The 16,307-nt window shown below is 36.4% G+C and overlaps 1 protein-coding gene across 16 annotated transcripts in view; it reads right to left on the bottom strand.

Annotated features, from left to right (window-relative positions):
• Positions 1-16,307, bottom strand: part of dati (zinc finger protein datilografo) — a 592,807-nt gene that overhangs the window by 13,985 nt on the left and 562,515 nt on the right. For all 16 annotated transcript variants that reach the window (XM_087349115.1, XM_087349116.1, XM_087349117.1 and 13 more), the window contains one exon: positions 7,145-7,307. In XM_087349115.1, the coding sequence (XP_087205241.1) occupies positions 7,145-7,307 (163 nt within the window). The remainder of the gene's footprint in view (positions 1-7,144; positions 7,308-16,307) is intronic.

Genomic DNA, 16,307 nt, shown 5'->3' with positions numbered 1-16,307 from the left:
GATATTAAAACCCACAAACGGTCATTTACATACGGCCCTGCTACTAAGATTCTTTCGTCTTGACCATCTGAAGGACATTTTGAGCACAGCAGCGTACTAATTCATAAAAAGTTCAACTTAATTAATCTATGATTATTATTATTATTATTATACGACACCAAAATACACGTAACGGACTTTCTATCATAAGACTCGCTACACTTTCAGAAAAAAACATATACCTAATGTAATATTAATTCATGAAACATTATTGTGATTATTGTAGATGCTTTTTGGGGTTGTAGGCCTGTCCGTATTTGTATGGCACGTCTTTAACTGTGAAAAATATAATTATTTGGCACTTCATAAGTGTTTGGTCATTTAATATAAAATACCAATTTGAAATAATGCTTGTGTGTGATTTAGAAGTCAGGATGATGATGATAGTAATAATAATAATAATAATAATAATAATAACCACTATCTCACTACTGTCTATTCACTGAGACCAGACAGTGTTATGAGGGGTTCCGCCTGATCACGTGATTGATTACGGGATAGTTCACTAACTTCTCTTTACACCACTGCCTCGTTTCCGTGAATCGACTATAGGTAGTCATCAAGACCTAGAAGAAGGATCTTATCACTTGCGAGAAATGAGATCAGTAGGCTAGTGTACAAAACTTATCTAACCAGCAGTACAATACAATTTCTTAAATTATGTCATACGTTGTAAAATCTCTAGGAATAAAATTTTGTAATTACCGATTACAGTTAAAGCTAATGACAAACCCTTTTTGGTATATGGGCCACAGATTGTTACATACTAAGTTTTATTTCGGGCCTAACGTAGTACGATCTTAATTATAAATTTTAATAACGTAACTAATTTTTGACGAAGTATTCTTCAGAATTTTCTGTGGTCATTTAATCGGATCTGAAGTCCCGTTTTATCAGTATCTGGGGGGCGGGGGTGGCTGGGGGTGTAGTATACAACAGAACACCCGAGATTTGTGTGATTATGACCAGTGATATGCTTCTTATTTATGGAATGGCATAATATTTAGAACGTTTCGAATTCAGGACAAATGAGATGATAATACATACAAACTTCTGTGCCCTGAGAGTCATCGAAAGCGGCGACCCGAGGATATAAGACGGTGTTCAAGGCTACTAAGATCAATTAACCGCAAAACAAATCTCTTTAAAGGTCGGTGGGAATTATGTGTGCCACCTGCTCGGTATTTCGTACAGAAAATAAATTTACATATTTGATTTCGTTCATAGAATAAATGTTGTTCCTTTAAGGAAAAAAAAAAACATGAACAGACTGACATTTAAAACGGAGATTTGGTGTTTTTTCTTCGACGTTGACACCAAATTTTTAAACATTACACGAGGTTTCAGGTTCTCACGGTGGCGAATATGCAGATTACCTTATGGGATGATGCGCCGTGTAGTTTGGTAGAAACTGACCGATGTTTCGGAGGTGCTTTGCACTTCCATCTTCAGAGAGTACCTTGAAGACAGTCACTTTCATACACATAACTATCGGCCTTCAGTAGACCTATATTTAAATAGACCTACTAATTTTAACATATATTCTATCACTTCATGAACAATTAAAACGTATAGGATGTATCTACACATAATAATCTTCGGTAATTGATGATGATTTAGACTGAATATTCAAGGAAGCGATGTCATAACTTCTCGAAAAGCTCCTTACGATCAGTAAGCGGGAAGGAAACTTCGCAATATGCGTGTGTGTGCTGGGATAACCATCTTCAGAATCCTCATCACTCACTGTTTATTTCTTCCGTGCAACAACTTTCTGCCCTATCAATGTATCTGCGGGTGGCAACTGTATTTTTAGAATCTCGCTTCTAGTAACGCGTTTTGCGTTACGAAATGGCTCGTGGAAAAAGACACTGAATTTCATACAGAAAAGAGTCATAAATATTTAACACCATTTTATTCCACATGTAGGCAGGGACGGGTAATACCAAAACAACTGCACGTAAGATCGAATTGATATTACGTTCTTATGAAAAGTGTGCCTTAAAATTGTGGGTCTCACCTAACTGCCTGATAACATTTTATGGATTTGTAACACAGGAAATTCAGCGTAATAACTTACGTGAATCCACTGACTTCTAAAACACAACCACAAATAGAAAATTCCTTATTGCTACTGACTTACTAAGTAACCAACTTACAAACGATTCAAATAAGTAGCTATTTTAAAGGTGCATTGTCTTTCTTAAAAAGATGATAGTTACTCAGCTGCTCAATAAATTACACACTTTATGGAGCCCAGGGATTTATTGTTGTGTTTACTAAAGCATACAAATCATACACTTCGTTCAGGACAAATTTTGTTGAACAAGAATTGAACGAAGAAGTTATCATGTACGCCTACAGCTTATAACCGCATGGTAAAATAGTTCTTTGCGGAGTAATTATGAGTAGTATAGTAATAATCACAATAACAGCAGTAGACTGTGTAAGAAAATTCTGCATAAAAATTGAATGATAAGAATTTTTGTTATAAGAGCGATGTAATCAAGGGGATAGACGAGGAATATATCACGCATAAGAAATACATGTTAAATATTAGTCGAAAAATCTCAAGAGAAGGGGTAACTCGGGAGAGCTGTGTGTTTATGAAGGATAATATGAATAATAAATAGTCCATTTGTCCGTGGTGATCAAACAAGCATGACCTACTCAAAGGCGCTACACAGAAAGACGTTCGTGTGCAGACAATGAGAACGTACACAAAGAACCTGAGTCAAAACACGTGGTTAACTAACCGAGTTTCAAACCACGTACCCTACAAATATAGAGCGTTACTGCTCCATCAACTCCCTATAAGGACTCAACTTGCAGATCCTTCTTCCCTTATCGTGTTTCTAATTCCCGCGACTTAATAATGAGACCTGTTTTCAGAATATACGAGTAAAATTATTTTACGACACTGAACAATCTTTATTTTTAAAACTGCACTTATAAATTTGTAAAAATAACAGTAATTCTAATAATGAAGCGAAAAAGTACAATTAACATATTACTTTTTCTTGTCATCAAGTTTTATTCATTAGCTATCCTGATTCTACATTAAAAAGTCTGGCAAGTGAGAACACAGAGCTAAAACCTAACTCCCTAGCCAACTAAAATAACTGTCTGAAAAAACTTGCTACTTTACTGAAACAATTAGCTGACTAACTCACCAACTGCCTGCTTACGTGATCTGAAAATCTGATTAATTAGCGTAACTGACTAACCTATGATGTAATTAACGCCGTAGTGAAAGGCCTTTCTTTAAAAGATTTATTCAGCTGATACTGACATTTGTTGTTATAAAACTTGCAGATCTACATCCGTCAGGCAATAATTTTAGTGCTTAAACAATGCAGTCCAGTGCATACCATCGCGACTTATTTATTTAAAATTAATTTTAATATAATCTTCTCATCTTTGTCTCTCAAGAGGTCATTTACCATGAGATTTACAAATGCTATTGCTTCCGTGCATATTTATTCCTTTAATAATTCTTACGCCACATTACTGAGCTCCTGATATGTAAGGTTTGCATTTTTTGGTTGGCTTATGTCTTTAAGGGCCTATTGTATTCAGAAATGCACTGTTCTCATGCGATTCTGGAACTAAATTAGCCTCCGACCCAGAATTTAAGCATCGATCAATGTTCTCGAAAACGTTAGGAAAAGTATATCGTTTATAAATGCTTCTTAAGATTTATTTTAAAAATGTTAATGTCCTCTCCACTTCTAAAAATTCTGAAGACCCGTATGTAAAAAAAAACTTGCTTTTTGAAGATAAATGTTTTATGGATATTTCGCCACGTAGTCCAGTAAAAAATTGACTGACGTTTCAGAAGATCTTACAACCTCCACATTGAAAGCGATCATAGCGACTACCAGGCTAAACGGCGCAACAACCCAGACGAGAGACATCTTCAAATTCATCGTTCAGAGAACTTAAAATCACACCAACCTGGTTTTTGTATGCAAAATTAAACGCTGCATCTTAGATCGAGAGAAGGAGATTGCTTAAGAAAGCGTTTGAATTTTAGAGTGAAACAGTTCATAATTAGAATATTACAGAATTATATACTTGGCGTAAATATTCTCTCTACATGTCAACTGAGATCCGTACATTGTGACCAGTCTTCTAAAAACGTTTATCCTTGTCGGATGCGTAAAATCTCTAGTAGCAACGTTATGAGAAGCGAGACAAGAAATTAAAAAGAATAATACAAAATTTGGTTACAGAAATGTCTTGGTAAATAATATCTTGGAAGACCAAGAAGGAAATTGAAGAATAACATTCAGATACATCCTCAGGAGTTTGATTGTGAGGATGTGGGTGGAACTGACTCAGTAACGTGTCCAATAGTTGACTGTAGTATCAACGGTGTTATAGCTTCAGGTCGTATTATTAAGGGCTTTAATTGGATAGTATCTCCTCGCTCTGATGATGGAGGCAGAAAGGACCTCTGAAACATTCGTAAACTTCTGCCAGACTACACGGCGTTACTAACCAGAAGACAGCCATCTTCGTACTCACAGCCGTGAGAACCTCAAATCCTACTTAGGCAGTATGTTTATTTTATAAGATATTAAAATATTTACTGAAAATCTGTCCGAGAAAACTATAAATATTCCTGGTATATAATTTCCTGTCTTATCCTTATTACTCCACGTGCCTGATGTTCTCCTCGACAGTGTCATGTTAAAACACAGTCATTACTTTCGTGATGAATGACTTAAGTGTTTACCGTGTCCAAGCCCATGTTTGTGGCGGCACACGACAAAATGTTGGTAAACGGTAACAGCTGTGGCTTTCGACTCATAGCGTGAGATCCCCGGGCAACACGTTTTCATGTCTTGTTCGGTCGAAAAAAAAAATAATACATTTATGAATTAATCTATATAATTAAAATCAACAATGCATAGGACATGTGCGAAAAAAAAAGTACTACAAAAGGAGGAAGTAATTCAGATCTCCATCTTAATAAATATGTATCTACGTACAGTTTACATGGAAATTATCATTATACGACCCACTACAGACAAGAAATAACATGCATTTCTTAAGTATCGTATTATTTACATTTATTAAGTTGGTATAAGACATGCTAATAGGTCTAACGACAGGCGTTTTGTATAAAAAAGTGTTGACAACTATATAAAGTACTATTAGTGGTCGTTTGTTTACTAAAACACTGTTTAATGTCACTCAGAATCGAGATTTAACACACGACATGGCTGGAAATGGGTGCTTTTAACGTTGCGTAAATTTGTTCCTAAAGATGAAAAGAATTAACGTATATGTAATTATCAAATTGAAAAGAATGAAAGCAAAACATTTAGCCTATTCTCCTTGCCATGTGGCATACAGCCTTGACTCTTATACATTGGAAACACATCCATTGGTAGAAAATTTCATCAACAAATAAGCTATCACACTTCATACGGAAGCAATTATTTCGCATTCCTTTAAATGTCAATGGTATAGAAAACGTATCATGTATTTGTTGCAAACGACTAACAAGATAGTTACATACCATATACGAAGCAGCTGCGTCTGGTTTTTTTTTAAAAAAAATTGAGATTTATGTAAGTAAGAACGGACTGAATTCTTAAATGTTACTTACAGAAACTTTGGCTTCAAAGGATCTGCTGTTACGAAACTCGCAGGTTCACTGCAGTTTTTACAAAAGCCAACCATTTTGGTATATTCTTAACAAACTCGTCATTGGTATGGAATAGTTTACGCTACTGTAAGATTTAAAACTTTGAACGTTTTTATATAGTTAATATATTTAAAAAATGTTATCGTATAGACTTCACACGTCAAGTTAATAACGATGCTTTAATTGTTATAACATCAAAATATTTGGCGCGATCGTCATATTAATATATTTATTTCCTCTTCTTAATTTATTCTCTGTTGCAACTTTAATAGACGCTTATATTTGTCAAAACTCCGCAGTTCCAATGTCCTACACTGGAAGTCGCCAATAGTTTTCCCACTTCAGAAATTCGCACGCTTGCTGATAGCCTCAAAATGTACTAAGATGAGAAATTATCCGACATAACATGATGAAGTTAGTATTTCCTGCCGTTAGGCAGCGCTAGTTGTAAGCGTACTACTGATGAATAAGATATTTGGCGTTCTGAAGTTTCCTACACTGCACAGGAATGCCAGACTTTGGTAACTTATTTTAAGCCAGTATCAGTGATTAGACAGAATTAGTTATGCAGACTTCAACAAATACGACCGAAACAATAGGATTTTTAAAACTGAAATTTCAATTTCAGTCGGTGACAAAGATTACATAAACATATACCCAACGAACACGATTGGCTCTTTGGTGTTGAAAGGGTTAAGCCATTAAGCGATGGTTAGTTACACTTGTATATTTGCAGCCGATAAATCGGTCGCTTGGTATTATCAGAATAAACATACAGCTGATTCATCGGCTGGTTGGTTAATAATGAACATTCGTTAAGCCAGAGCCAAAGGTTAGACAGACTTACGGATGCAGAAGCAAAATGGACTTCTTTATATTCAAGGGGTTAAGACACAAGCAATGATCTGACAGGCTTGCACATATAAACCCGAAAAATCGGCCCAGTGGTATGGGAGTTTAATAGGAAATGTTCGTAACTTACAACTTACTTGAAGGTAGTCAATGATTAAGGAAACTTACAAGTACGGACAAAAATCGACCTACGCCAAAGCAATGTCCTCACAAAGCCATACGCAGTCAGAAAGTCTGTTCCGTTGTGTTGGGGGGGGGCACATTATCTGAACATATTTGCGGACTTTTCAGCGTTTTTGTCCGTAAGTTTCCAAGTAGTTGCACCAGATGTCTCTAGCATGCTTGCAGCCGGCCAAATAGTTCTGCGTTCTGCTCTTAGATGTCAGGAGCACACTCAGTACGCGGGAGAAATAGACTGATTTTAATCTTTTCGTATATTTCGGCTTTTTTAATATCTGCGAGTTTTTGTTTGTAGGACATTTCCTTCTTTCTAAAGAGAGGGAATATCAAGGTCTTACTCTGCCCAGGGCCCATCACTAACTTAAAGTGACCCTGGTGATACTGCGAGATTAGCAACAAGCGCTGGGAACTTACTTGCTACTCCAGAAGCGTTGGGGTCCTTGTGTGTGTGTTTCATGTGCTCCATGAGGGCCTCTCCGCCGAGGAACAGCTTGTGGCAGATCGGACAGGAAGTGGCGTTGGGGCCACCTATCAGGGCAGCGTGTTGCTGCAACACAGGGACACGGAGCTGTAGCTCCTGTGAGAGAACACACGAAGATGGCCGAACTCTTATGGGTCGACTCAACACACAGAAACACAACATCAAACACGTGGAAATGTACGGATGAGCTATGAAAGATGAGACACGGAACACAGATATTAATCTTTATACGGATACACTTCATTATGATTCTGTATACATTGACTTGGATTCGGCTGTATTTAAATAAGTAGGTGGACTGACTCACATCTCTAGGTCAGGGCTTCGAGATCGTATTTTGTCAAGATCTAGACGGAGTTATTTCGAAGTGACGCCAGGCTTCGTGAGAAAAAAAATTAACTTCATTGTTTTTTTTTTAAAAATGGTTTTTGACCTTTCTAATATTATTATCTCTTTCTTAGGGCTAAAAATTACACTGAACCCCTTTAATCACTTTTAGTTTAGACAGCATTTCCTTCAGCCTTCGTCAGTAGACTAAATTTCATAAGCTTAATATCACTGCGTTGGACTTCCATCTATATTTTATAATTTTCTAAGTCAACTTACTTTAACTCATTTGAAGACATATTTTTTTAGTAATTTGTTCGACCCTCTCGATTCAAGTTCACTTCTTTTAAAAAGTTAATCTGCATTAATCCAGTGATTTAATAGATAAAATTTATGGACATGAAGTCAGATGAAAAAAAAATGTACAGCCGGAACAAGTCTGTATAGAGAAACAATGCCTACTGGAACAATTTACACGACACTGGAAAGATTCTATAACACTGCCAAAGAAACAGCCCCGTAGCAGTCAAACTCCGCAGTGTGTAACATGGACCTGATATTTATTCTACGAAATCTGATAACGAAAGGAGTAAATAATATCAAGCACAGTAAAATATTCTTCTTCTTCTTCATCATCATCTCTTCGCTGGGTTGTCGTGCGTCGATGTTGCAACGGAACAAACAACAATGGCTGCCATTAGAACGGACTGTATCCATCAGTCCTGTCACCATAACAACAGGAAACTATTTTTCCGAAAATAATTTTGTCATGGACATTCTCGGTACTGAGTTTAATTCTCAAACCTTGTCGCCTTTTCTACCCTCTATTTCCACAGTTCTTCTAATTTCCAATGACAACAAGTTAGGAAATGTGTGCACATTCGCCAGAATATGACCGTTAATCGTCGTGAATTCCCGGCTGGGGATCTCAATGCAGGATATACCAAAAGGCATTTAGGTGTTCGTGTGAAGTGTCAATTACTTTTGTCCGATTTCAACCAAAACTAGAATATGTCGACAAATTTTATTAAAACTCCCAAATATAAAATTTCGTGTAAATACCTTATTCCATTTTCGAGTTGTTGTATGTGTACAGACAGACAGACAGACGGACGGAGGCGCTTCTATTGGATGAAAACATTCCTTGACCTGAATTGTCACGTGACGACATTTTTGTTTAATATTAAAATTCAGAAGTAATTCAAAGGTGAGGTCTTTCGTGTTTGTGGCACGGAACGGGTTAATCAATAACCAACTACCTAGGGACCCTGAAGGTTCATCACCGAATTAACCAAAGCCTTCCACCGGTCCCTGTCCTGGGTAAGCAAAATCCAATCGCCTTCAACTCCTATCTCCGACTGATTAAAAAATTATACCAAACCTCAGAACCGGACGGACTCCTTGGCACGACCAAGGTTAAGTAATAAAACGGTTATAAACGTCTTTTAAAAAAACTAGTACTAGTTTATACTCAAATACATCCTGGTGCAAACTTGCAAAGGAATTTCTGTTCCTTGGTAGCATGTGTCAGTGACCTGGACATGAAATAAGAAACATCGCAAATTAGAATTAAGGACAAGTGGTGGATACTTTACTTTCGAGGACGCATCACCAGTATTTTAATTTCGGAGGCCTCCGTGGGCAATACAGTCGGTCCTGACAAAAGCCGAAGATAAATCGTCAAGTTTACAACAAGCCAATTTAAATACTGATCTGTACTGTCGCAAATCATAAAAGAAAGACGTGAATTTAAGGGATACACGAACAATAAATAAAGACACACTCAAAGAAGTAAATACTTGAATACAAATTAAAACATTCGCTACCTACTCACTTACTGTAGTGTAGATATGTATAGTCCAACGAAGGTAAATGGTTGAGTGGCAAGATACGGAACTAATTCAACAGTACGTATCATTAAGAGACCTCACCGTTACGTTAGCCAGACTTCAGCGCCATTAGAATCCAGACAACAACTGTTGCTTGTAGGATTATAACAGTTTGCAGTTTACATAAAAATATATGAGACATATATTAAACGATATATAGTGCTATTCTCTTCTACTTAAAAACACCTGCATTAAACTGACATCTGAAACTCGTATTATTTAATTTCCTTTACAGGCTAGTTCTAATGTAATTCTTTACTATATTAGGATTCTAAGTGATGATTTCAGTCCGAACCAATGGTCAGCCAAAAGCAGAGATCTCTGCTTCACATTCTACACGAGACAACATCGAAACTACTGCATACGTCCTGAAAATAGAACACATTTTTCTGTTAGTGTACATACACGTGACATAATGCATGCAATAAGACATACAAGTTTCGCTTACTGATACAATCAGAAGGAATAATTGAACGGTTCGGTGCAATATTGTTTTAAGTGCACTGTACTGGGTGTTTCTTTATCGCCAGACCGACGTTACAGCACAGGGGCATGTGACGATGTCGAGAGTTCTAATGGAGCCGGTCTCATGACAAAAAGGACTCTGTAGAAAGCACTACTCTCTTAACGAGAATGAATGATTTTTGATAACTGCTGATAAATTTGAGTTCAAAATTACCTAAATAACAAAATTCATATAATTTTAAGCAGTAACACAACGTATTATGTGATTTGGTAAAAGGATTACTAATATTTTTCAGGGTTACGCCCGTGTTTGCACCAAATCTTTCAACTACTTCATCAGTTCACTTTATACAACGGTAAAAAATTACATGCACCATTTTTGTAAATGTACTGTACTAATTTTCTCTTAGGTAAAGCAAAAATTATAAAAGATTCGGTAGATTTATGGATACATCAAAATTAACCAAGGAAATCTTCGACTTCTTTTATTCTGCAACACTATTTTAAAATACGATAATGTCACTGAAGAATATTATTTTTAAAGGAATAACCAAACTCCACAGTGCTGCCTGTAAAACAGTTGAATTCCTGACAGCCCACAAAGAATTTTAAATATTGTACGAAAACATCGACCAGCGTCTTTAAAATCCTGAGGAGAAAAAATTTATAAATTTCGTTGCGAAAGTTTCGAATAAAACGTTTGCTATATTTATACGTTCTTTGTAGAACACTACGAGGACACATCTAACTTTCTATCCTCACGTTTCAGATTCAAAAATTACTAAATGCATTTCGAATAAATTTGGGATATGAATCAATAAGATTCTGTAGACTCTACAGCATGTAGATGCTCTACAGTGTAGACGCAGTGTTACAAATTGCGTAGTAAACGTTGCAACAAGCCCGTAGGCAATACTGCCATCTTCTGGTGAACTTTTTCCTTGAGGTAGTCGATCGTGCCATAATCATTCGAGTAAACTTTTAAATAATATTTTTTGGCATGTTGTTATAGAACTAAATATTTACTTTTCTCATAAATAAAACTACAATATATATATATTTTTTCTAAAGTTAATATATGTTGAGAATTTGACGTTTCATAATAATATTGAATGACACAAAAGAATCGGAATAATGTGCAAAAAATTCTAGGCGCCATCTCGAAAATTTTAGGTGTCATGAAAACCTGGTGTCGTGGAGGCTTCTATACGTTGCACTTAACAAGTATTGATATTCTGCATATTTAACGAAATACAGAGACAAATCTTTCCCATACATTTTTCGTGTTGTATATCCCAACCAAGGCGAAAGGATACGTGGCGAGACACGAAATTAGCTGTCCCACCATTATGTTTATCAGTCAGACGCTGACATCAGCACTGCCTTGTAGATAACCACTGGCCCATGTCAGATTACACCAATATCTCTTCTTTATAAGCTGAAGGAAATTTATAACTTACTACTGTCTGTTATACCGATTATAAGAAACTACAAAAACCAACGAAGGGTAAAACACGGCAAAGAATTTTGAATATACGAGGTGCGATCGGAAAGTTTCCAGACTGTGTCAATAGAGGGCGAACCGGATGTAGCACGAGCTTCTGCCGCTAGGGGGTGCGGCCTACATTCATAGTGAATCAGTGTACCAGCCGGCATCATCGAATTAACATTTGTTTCTTAGTTACGGGTGTTTTGGTAGTGCATTACGCCGACCCTCCTGCGATTTCGGAATGGCGTGTGCATCAAATTTTACCAAAGACTCGCCAAAACGGCTACGGAAACCTATGAAATGCTAAAGCAAGCATTTGGGGAGTCCGCAATGGGTTGTGCACAAACTTTTGTGTGGCATTCACGTTTTAAAAATGGCCGAACCTCTGTCGATGATGACGAGCGTTCTGGACGACCATCTTCGAGCACAACGCCCGAAAATGTTACGAAGATTCGGCAGGCCATTCACGAAGATCGACGTCGTACCATCACTTGTACGACTTGTGCGACATTGTTGGGATAGGCTATGGGACCTGTCAACTGATTCTAAAGGAAGAACTCCACATGCGACGCATCATGACAACGCGCCAACGCACACCGCCCTCAAAGTTCGGCAGTTTTTGGCCTCAAACACCATGGCCGTCATCCCGCACCCTCCTTATTCGCCGGATTTAGCTCCGTGTGACTTCTTCCTCTTCCCAAAGATGAAAATTCAGCTAAAGGGAAAGAGATTTGAGACGATAGAAGAGATTCAGGCAGAATCGCAGATGGTGCTTGACAGGCTGACAAAGAAAGATTTCCAGGGATGCTTCCAGGCTTGGCAGCGGCGCTGGGATCGTTGTGTTCACTCCCAGGGGAACTACTTCGAGGGTGATGGATGAATTTAATACCTGAGATAAGTGTACGGGTTTTTATAGGCGCAGTCTGGAAACTCTCCGATCGCACCTCGTATATTAACGATTTGAAACGTTTTCCAATGATTCTGATGAATTCTTATAATGTGATTACTAATGCAGATACTGCAATGGATACTCGATAGACCTACAAAATCTAAGAAATCAGAGTGTACTAGATACATGGATGTTGCACAGACACCTGGTAGTGGTTTGACATTTAACGACTTACAACTTTTCTATGCCTCGAGTGTAGGTTACCTTACCCAAGTAATAAATAGCAAACGACCTTTTTCTCCTGTTGCTTCGTTCGGTTGCAATATGCAATAATAAAAACTGGTTTCGATTCCTTCTTCCATGGAATCTTGTGCTAGGTCCGGATTTCTTACGTCACACTCCGGCCAATCAGAAAACAAAGACCTACCTCAACCAAAACCACAAGCGAAAATACTTACATAAATACTTAATAAAAAGCAATGCGCAGTAGAATCCAGTATTTCTTGTTATGCGTGTTCGTTGAAGAGATACCTTGGCCCAGAACCATGGCTAAGTGTGGGTGCAAAAAATAAGTGGTTCACCTCAAGCAGATAGCAGGCTGACAGTCGTACTGGGAGATAAATAAACGCCTTCAACTTCTGGCTTTAGACATTTGCATAACTGCCACGTTTCGATTAATAATATTCAACCGATTCGTTTATTTATTAATTTTATACTTATGATTTATTTAACATAATTTAATGTACTATCCCGGAATTTTCATGACCGGACTAGGAAAAATTACGAAAAAACTCAGTCAGTATAGCCGGTTTCCGGGTCGAGATTTTAATCCGGGATCTCCTAAATCCGAAGCAGAAAATACTAACCATTTGCGACATTTGATATGTTTCTCCTTCGCATAGTGGAGACATTCACAAAATCAGGTCTTAATTTATGACATCCGAAATAAATAAGTCAACTTGATAATGTGTCTAAAAATCATGCTGTGAAAGCTTCACTCATTCCGATGCAGATATTTGATAATGGAGTGGTGAGAATCATCCACACTCTTTCAAGAAATCATGGCCACAATCACTAGCTCTGCCTATAGAGACAACAATCTTGAAATTGTGGATTGTGGTCTTACGTGTTGTGATGCCATGGACATTTGTAGGGCTAAGATGCACACGCCGTCGCAAGCCAAGGACAGCCACGAAACTCACAAATCTCAATAGAAATTAAATTCCGAAATTCGGATAAATTTGTGTTCAAAGCTACGGAGATATATAAATATCCACCAACCTTGTAATGAACGAGGCATGAGCTTGGAAAATGCATGCATCTGTCATATTTAAAGAAAGGTAGTTTCAAGGCAAGGTTAAACGCTGCATAATTGATTTACGTCATTGGCAAAGTTGTTATGTCACGGGCACACGAAACATTGAGTTAATACAACCAAACGTCAGTCATGTTTTACCCAATCTTCGATACGAACAATATTTTTCGTTCAGTGAAATCAACTATTATTACCCAGAATAATGATTTAACAGTGTCAGAAAATAAATATTTGTACTAACTTTTGTTCGATAATTTAAATTATTTGTGACTTTTCACCAATGGAAATTCGTCTACGTTAACGCAGAAAGAACATATAAACAAAAGACAACTAACTTATCTGATAGCAAACAGTCTATTTTCTTTTTTTTTTTGAAAAGTCGATAGTTACTCATTTTGTCGAGATTCCTCGTCTTTAATAGAACTCGAAACTACGTTTCTGTACTTACAAGAGCTTGCTATTGCACTGAGCCAAAAACCTGAAACACCTCGTGTAGGCCTACGTAAGAAACATTTTTCCCACTAACCTCCCATAGACTTCTAGTTTCTCCGACCATATTCCCGGTCTAGAATACAGAATACAATTTTAATCTGCGCAGTGCATACTGCATGCTTCGCCAATCTCATCATCTGTGAGTTTTTGCTAAATAAAATTCAATATGAATATAACTTTGTATTCAAATTTGCATCTTCAATGTTTCTATTAATAAACCTCAATAAATGCTCGCTTATTTACCGATTCTATAAAATACATATATTATAAAAAATTACATTTCTTTTCTTGGTTATTTTATGATTTTTCCTCGATTAATGAGGTTATGTATTAGCAAGGATTTATTTAATGGCTGCATTATTAAAAGATGATATATCCACTACACAAGTTTAATGACAGGTTATCATAAAAGGTGAATTGACAAGGACAATGAAGGGCGGTAACAGGACTTTAAAGTATTAACCAGAAATAACCTGAAGTGAGAAAAGAACATTTTCTTTTACATACATTTTATTAACTTCACTTTTACGTCCAACGTTTGACTAGTGAAATTTTCCAATCATAGAATCATTTACAATATTTTTCTGAGATAAAATGTTCGTACTAGAACCTAAGCTATGCACAGGCAGTCTGAAACGTTTCTTTGCCAAAGAGTTTCTATATTTATGAACGACAAAGTCACGTTGTCAAGAAATTATGCATAAACATTAAAGAAAGATTTCCATACCGTAAATTTGAAGATAGGTATCTCTAGATATCTGAATTAATAACTCATTAACTCTTGCATCATTAAAAGCACAGAAAATAAGATCATGCATAGCTGAATTGGAATATAGTACTGTTAAATAAATTGTACTTTTGAATATAAGGCAAGGTAAAAATAAAGGCTGAAAACAAAAGGAAATATTTTTGTTACCTTTCCATTTCCGGAGGTTGCAGTGAATTAGATCAGTGTCTCTGAAGTCCAGAGGCGTGTCCGAGACAACCTCCCCATTTTCAATAAGTAAAACAACGAAACGTTACTATTTTTTTTTTAAATTGAATCATTCGACGGCCCGCATCTTTCTACTTTATAATTCAGGACCTTTTAAGAGTATAGCGTTGTTTCGTGTCTTTTCCGTCTTTCTGCCCCGCTGCATTATTAATCTGCTTCTAAAGGCGTATCTCATTTGAAGTACAGGAAAAAAAAACGAAAATAACTAATGTCCTTCGAATACAGCGCTTTCTTTTTTATTCGCATTTAAAGCGCGATACACTAGCGACATCTTTCCTTAGTTCGCAGCACTAATTATGTAGCAATTAGGTAATTAAAGCTTTGAATTTTTTAACGGGTCAATGAGAATTTTAATTGATACATTGTAACAGTTTCTCTCTCTCATATTTTATGTGCCTACAAAAGAAACTTCTTTTTAAAAGCATCGCTTTGAGTAATAAGCCACGGAAGAAGTTGAAGTTGTATACAATTTTATCATGTCGTTTAAACACGGAGTATTAGACTTATGGTCAAAAGTAAATCTCGTTTTAAATTGTGATTTTAAACAATTATGAAGTTTTTAGAAGCCATATATGCTGGAAACATTCTCATGGTGCTAAAAATAATTTACGGATATCAGGATTATCGATATTAATCAACATTTATGGCGACATAACTGATATAAAATACCAAATTCAACGGTTAATATTAGACTATTATTATAATGTGACACAATTCCAAGGAAATTGATAGTATGTTATAAAAATATGGAGAAAATAGATAAAGAGGAATTTTAGAATTTGTACTATTCTCCAAATTTGTCAAGGTCATTTAAGAAAACAGATGAAATGGGCGGGACACATAGCACGCAGGGGGTATGGTACTTTGTTTGCAGAACTGAGGGAGACAGACCACTTGATGTACTTCAAATTAGACTCGAAGATGACAAGGTTTACGTATCGATATCTAGAGAAAATTTGTACGTGTGTAAATTAACATAAACTGAATTGGAAAAGGTTCCAATTTCAGGCTTTTGTGAGCAGAGTGATCAAAGGGCGTTAGAAATAAATAAAACTGAAGTGATATTACAAATCGCAACTGTGGAAGATTTCTGTCTTCATGAGAATATATCTGTTGTACTGTATTCTATAAAAAAATTAATAATTTTTTTTATTTACTCACAATATTTTTATTATTATTCTCATTTCACCATAAAAATCTTCATCTGTTACGCATTTTTATTTCAAATGGTCGGAA

The sequence above is a fragment of the Zootermopsis nevadensis genome, unplaced genomic scaffold (genome assembly GCF_977971745.1).
Source record: "Zootermopsis nevadensis isolate Lab colony 2312 unplaced genomic scaffold, Znev_1.0 Znev_ptg000015l, whole genome shotgun sequence".
NCBI lineage: Eukaryota > Metazoa > Arthropoda > Insecta > Blattodea > Termopsidae > Zootermopsis > Zootermopsis nevadensis.
Note: the sequence above shows the minus strand (reverse complement) of the source record. Positions and strands in the feature narration are given on the sequence as shown.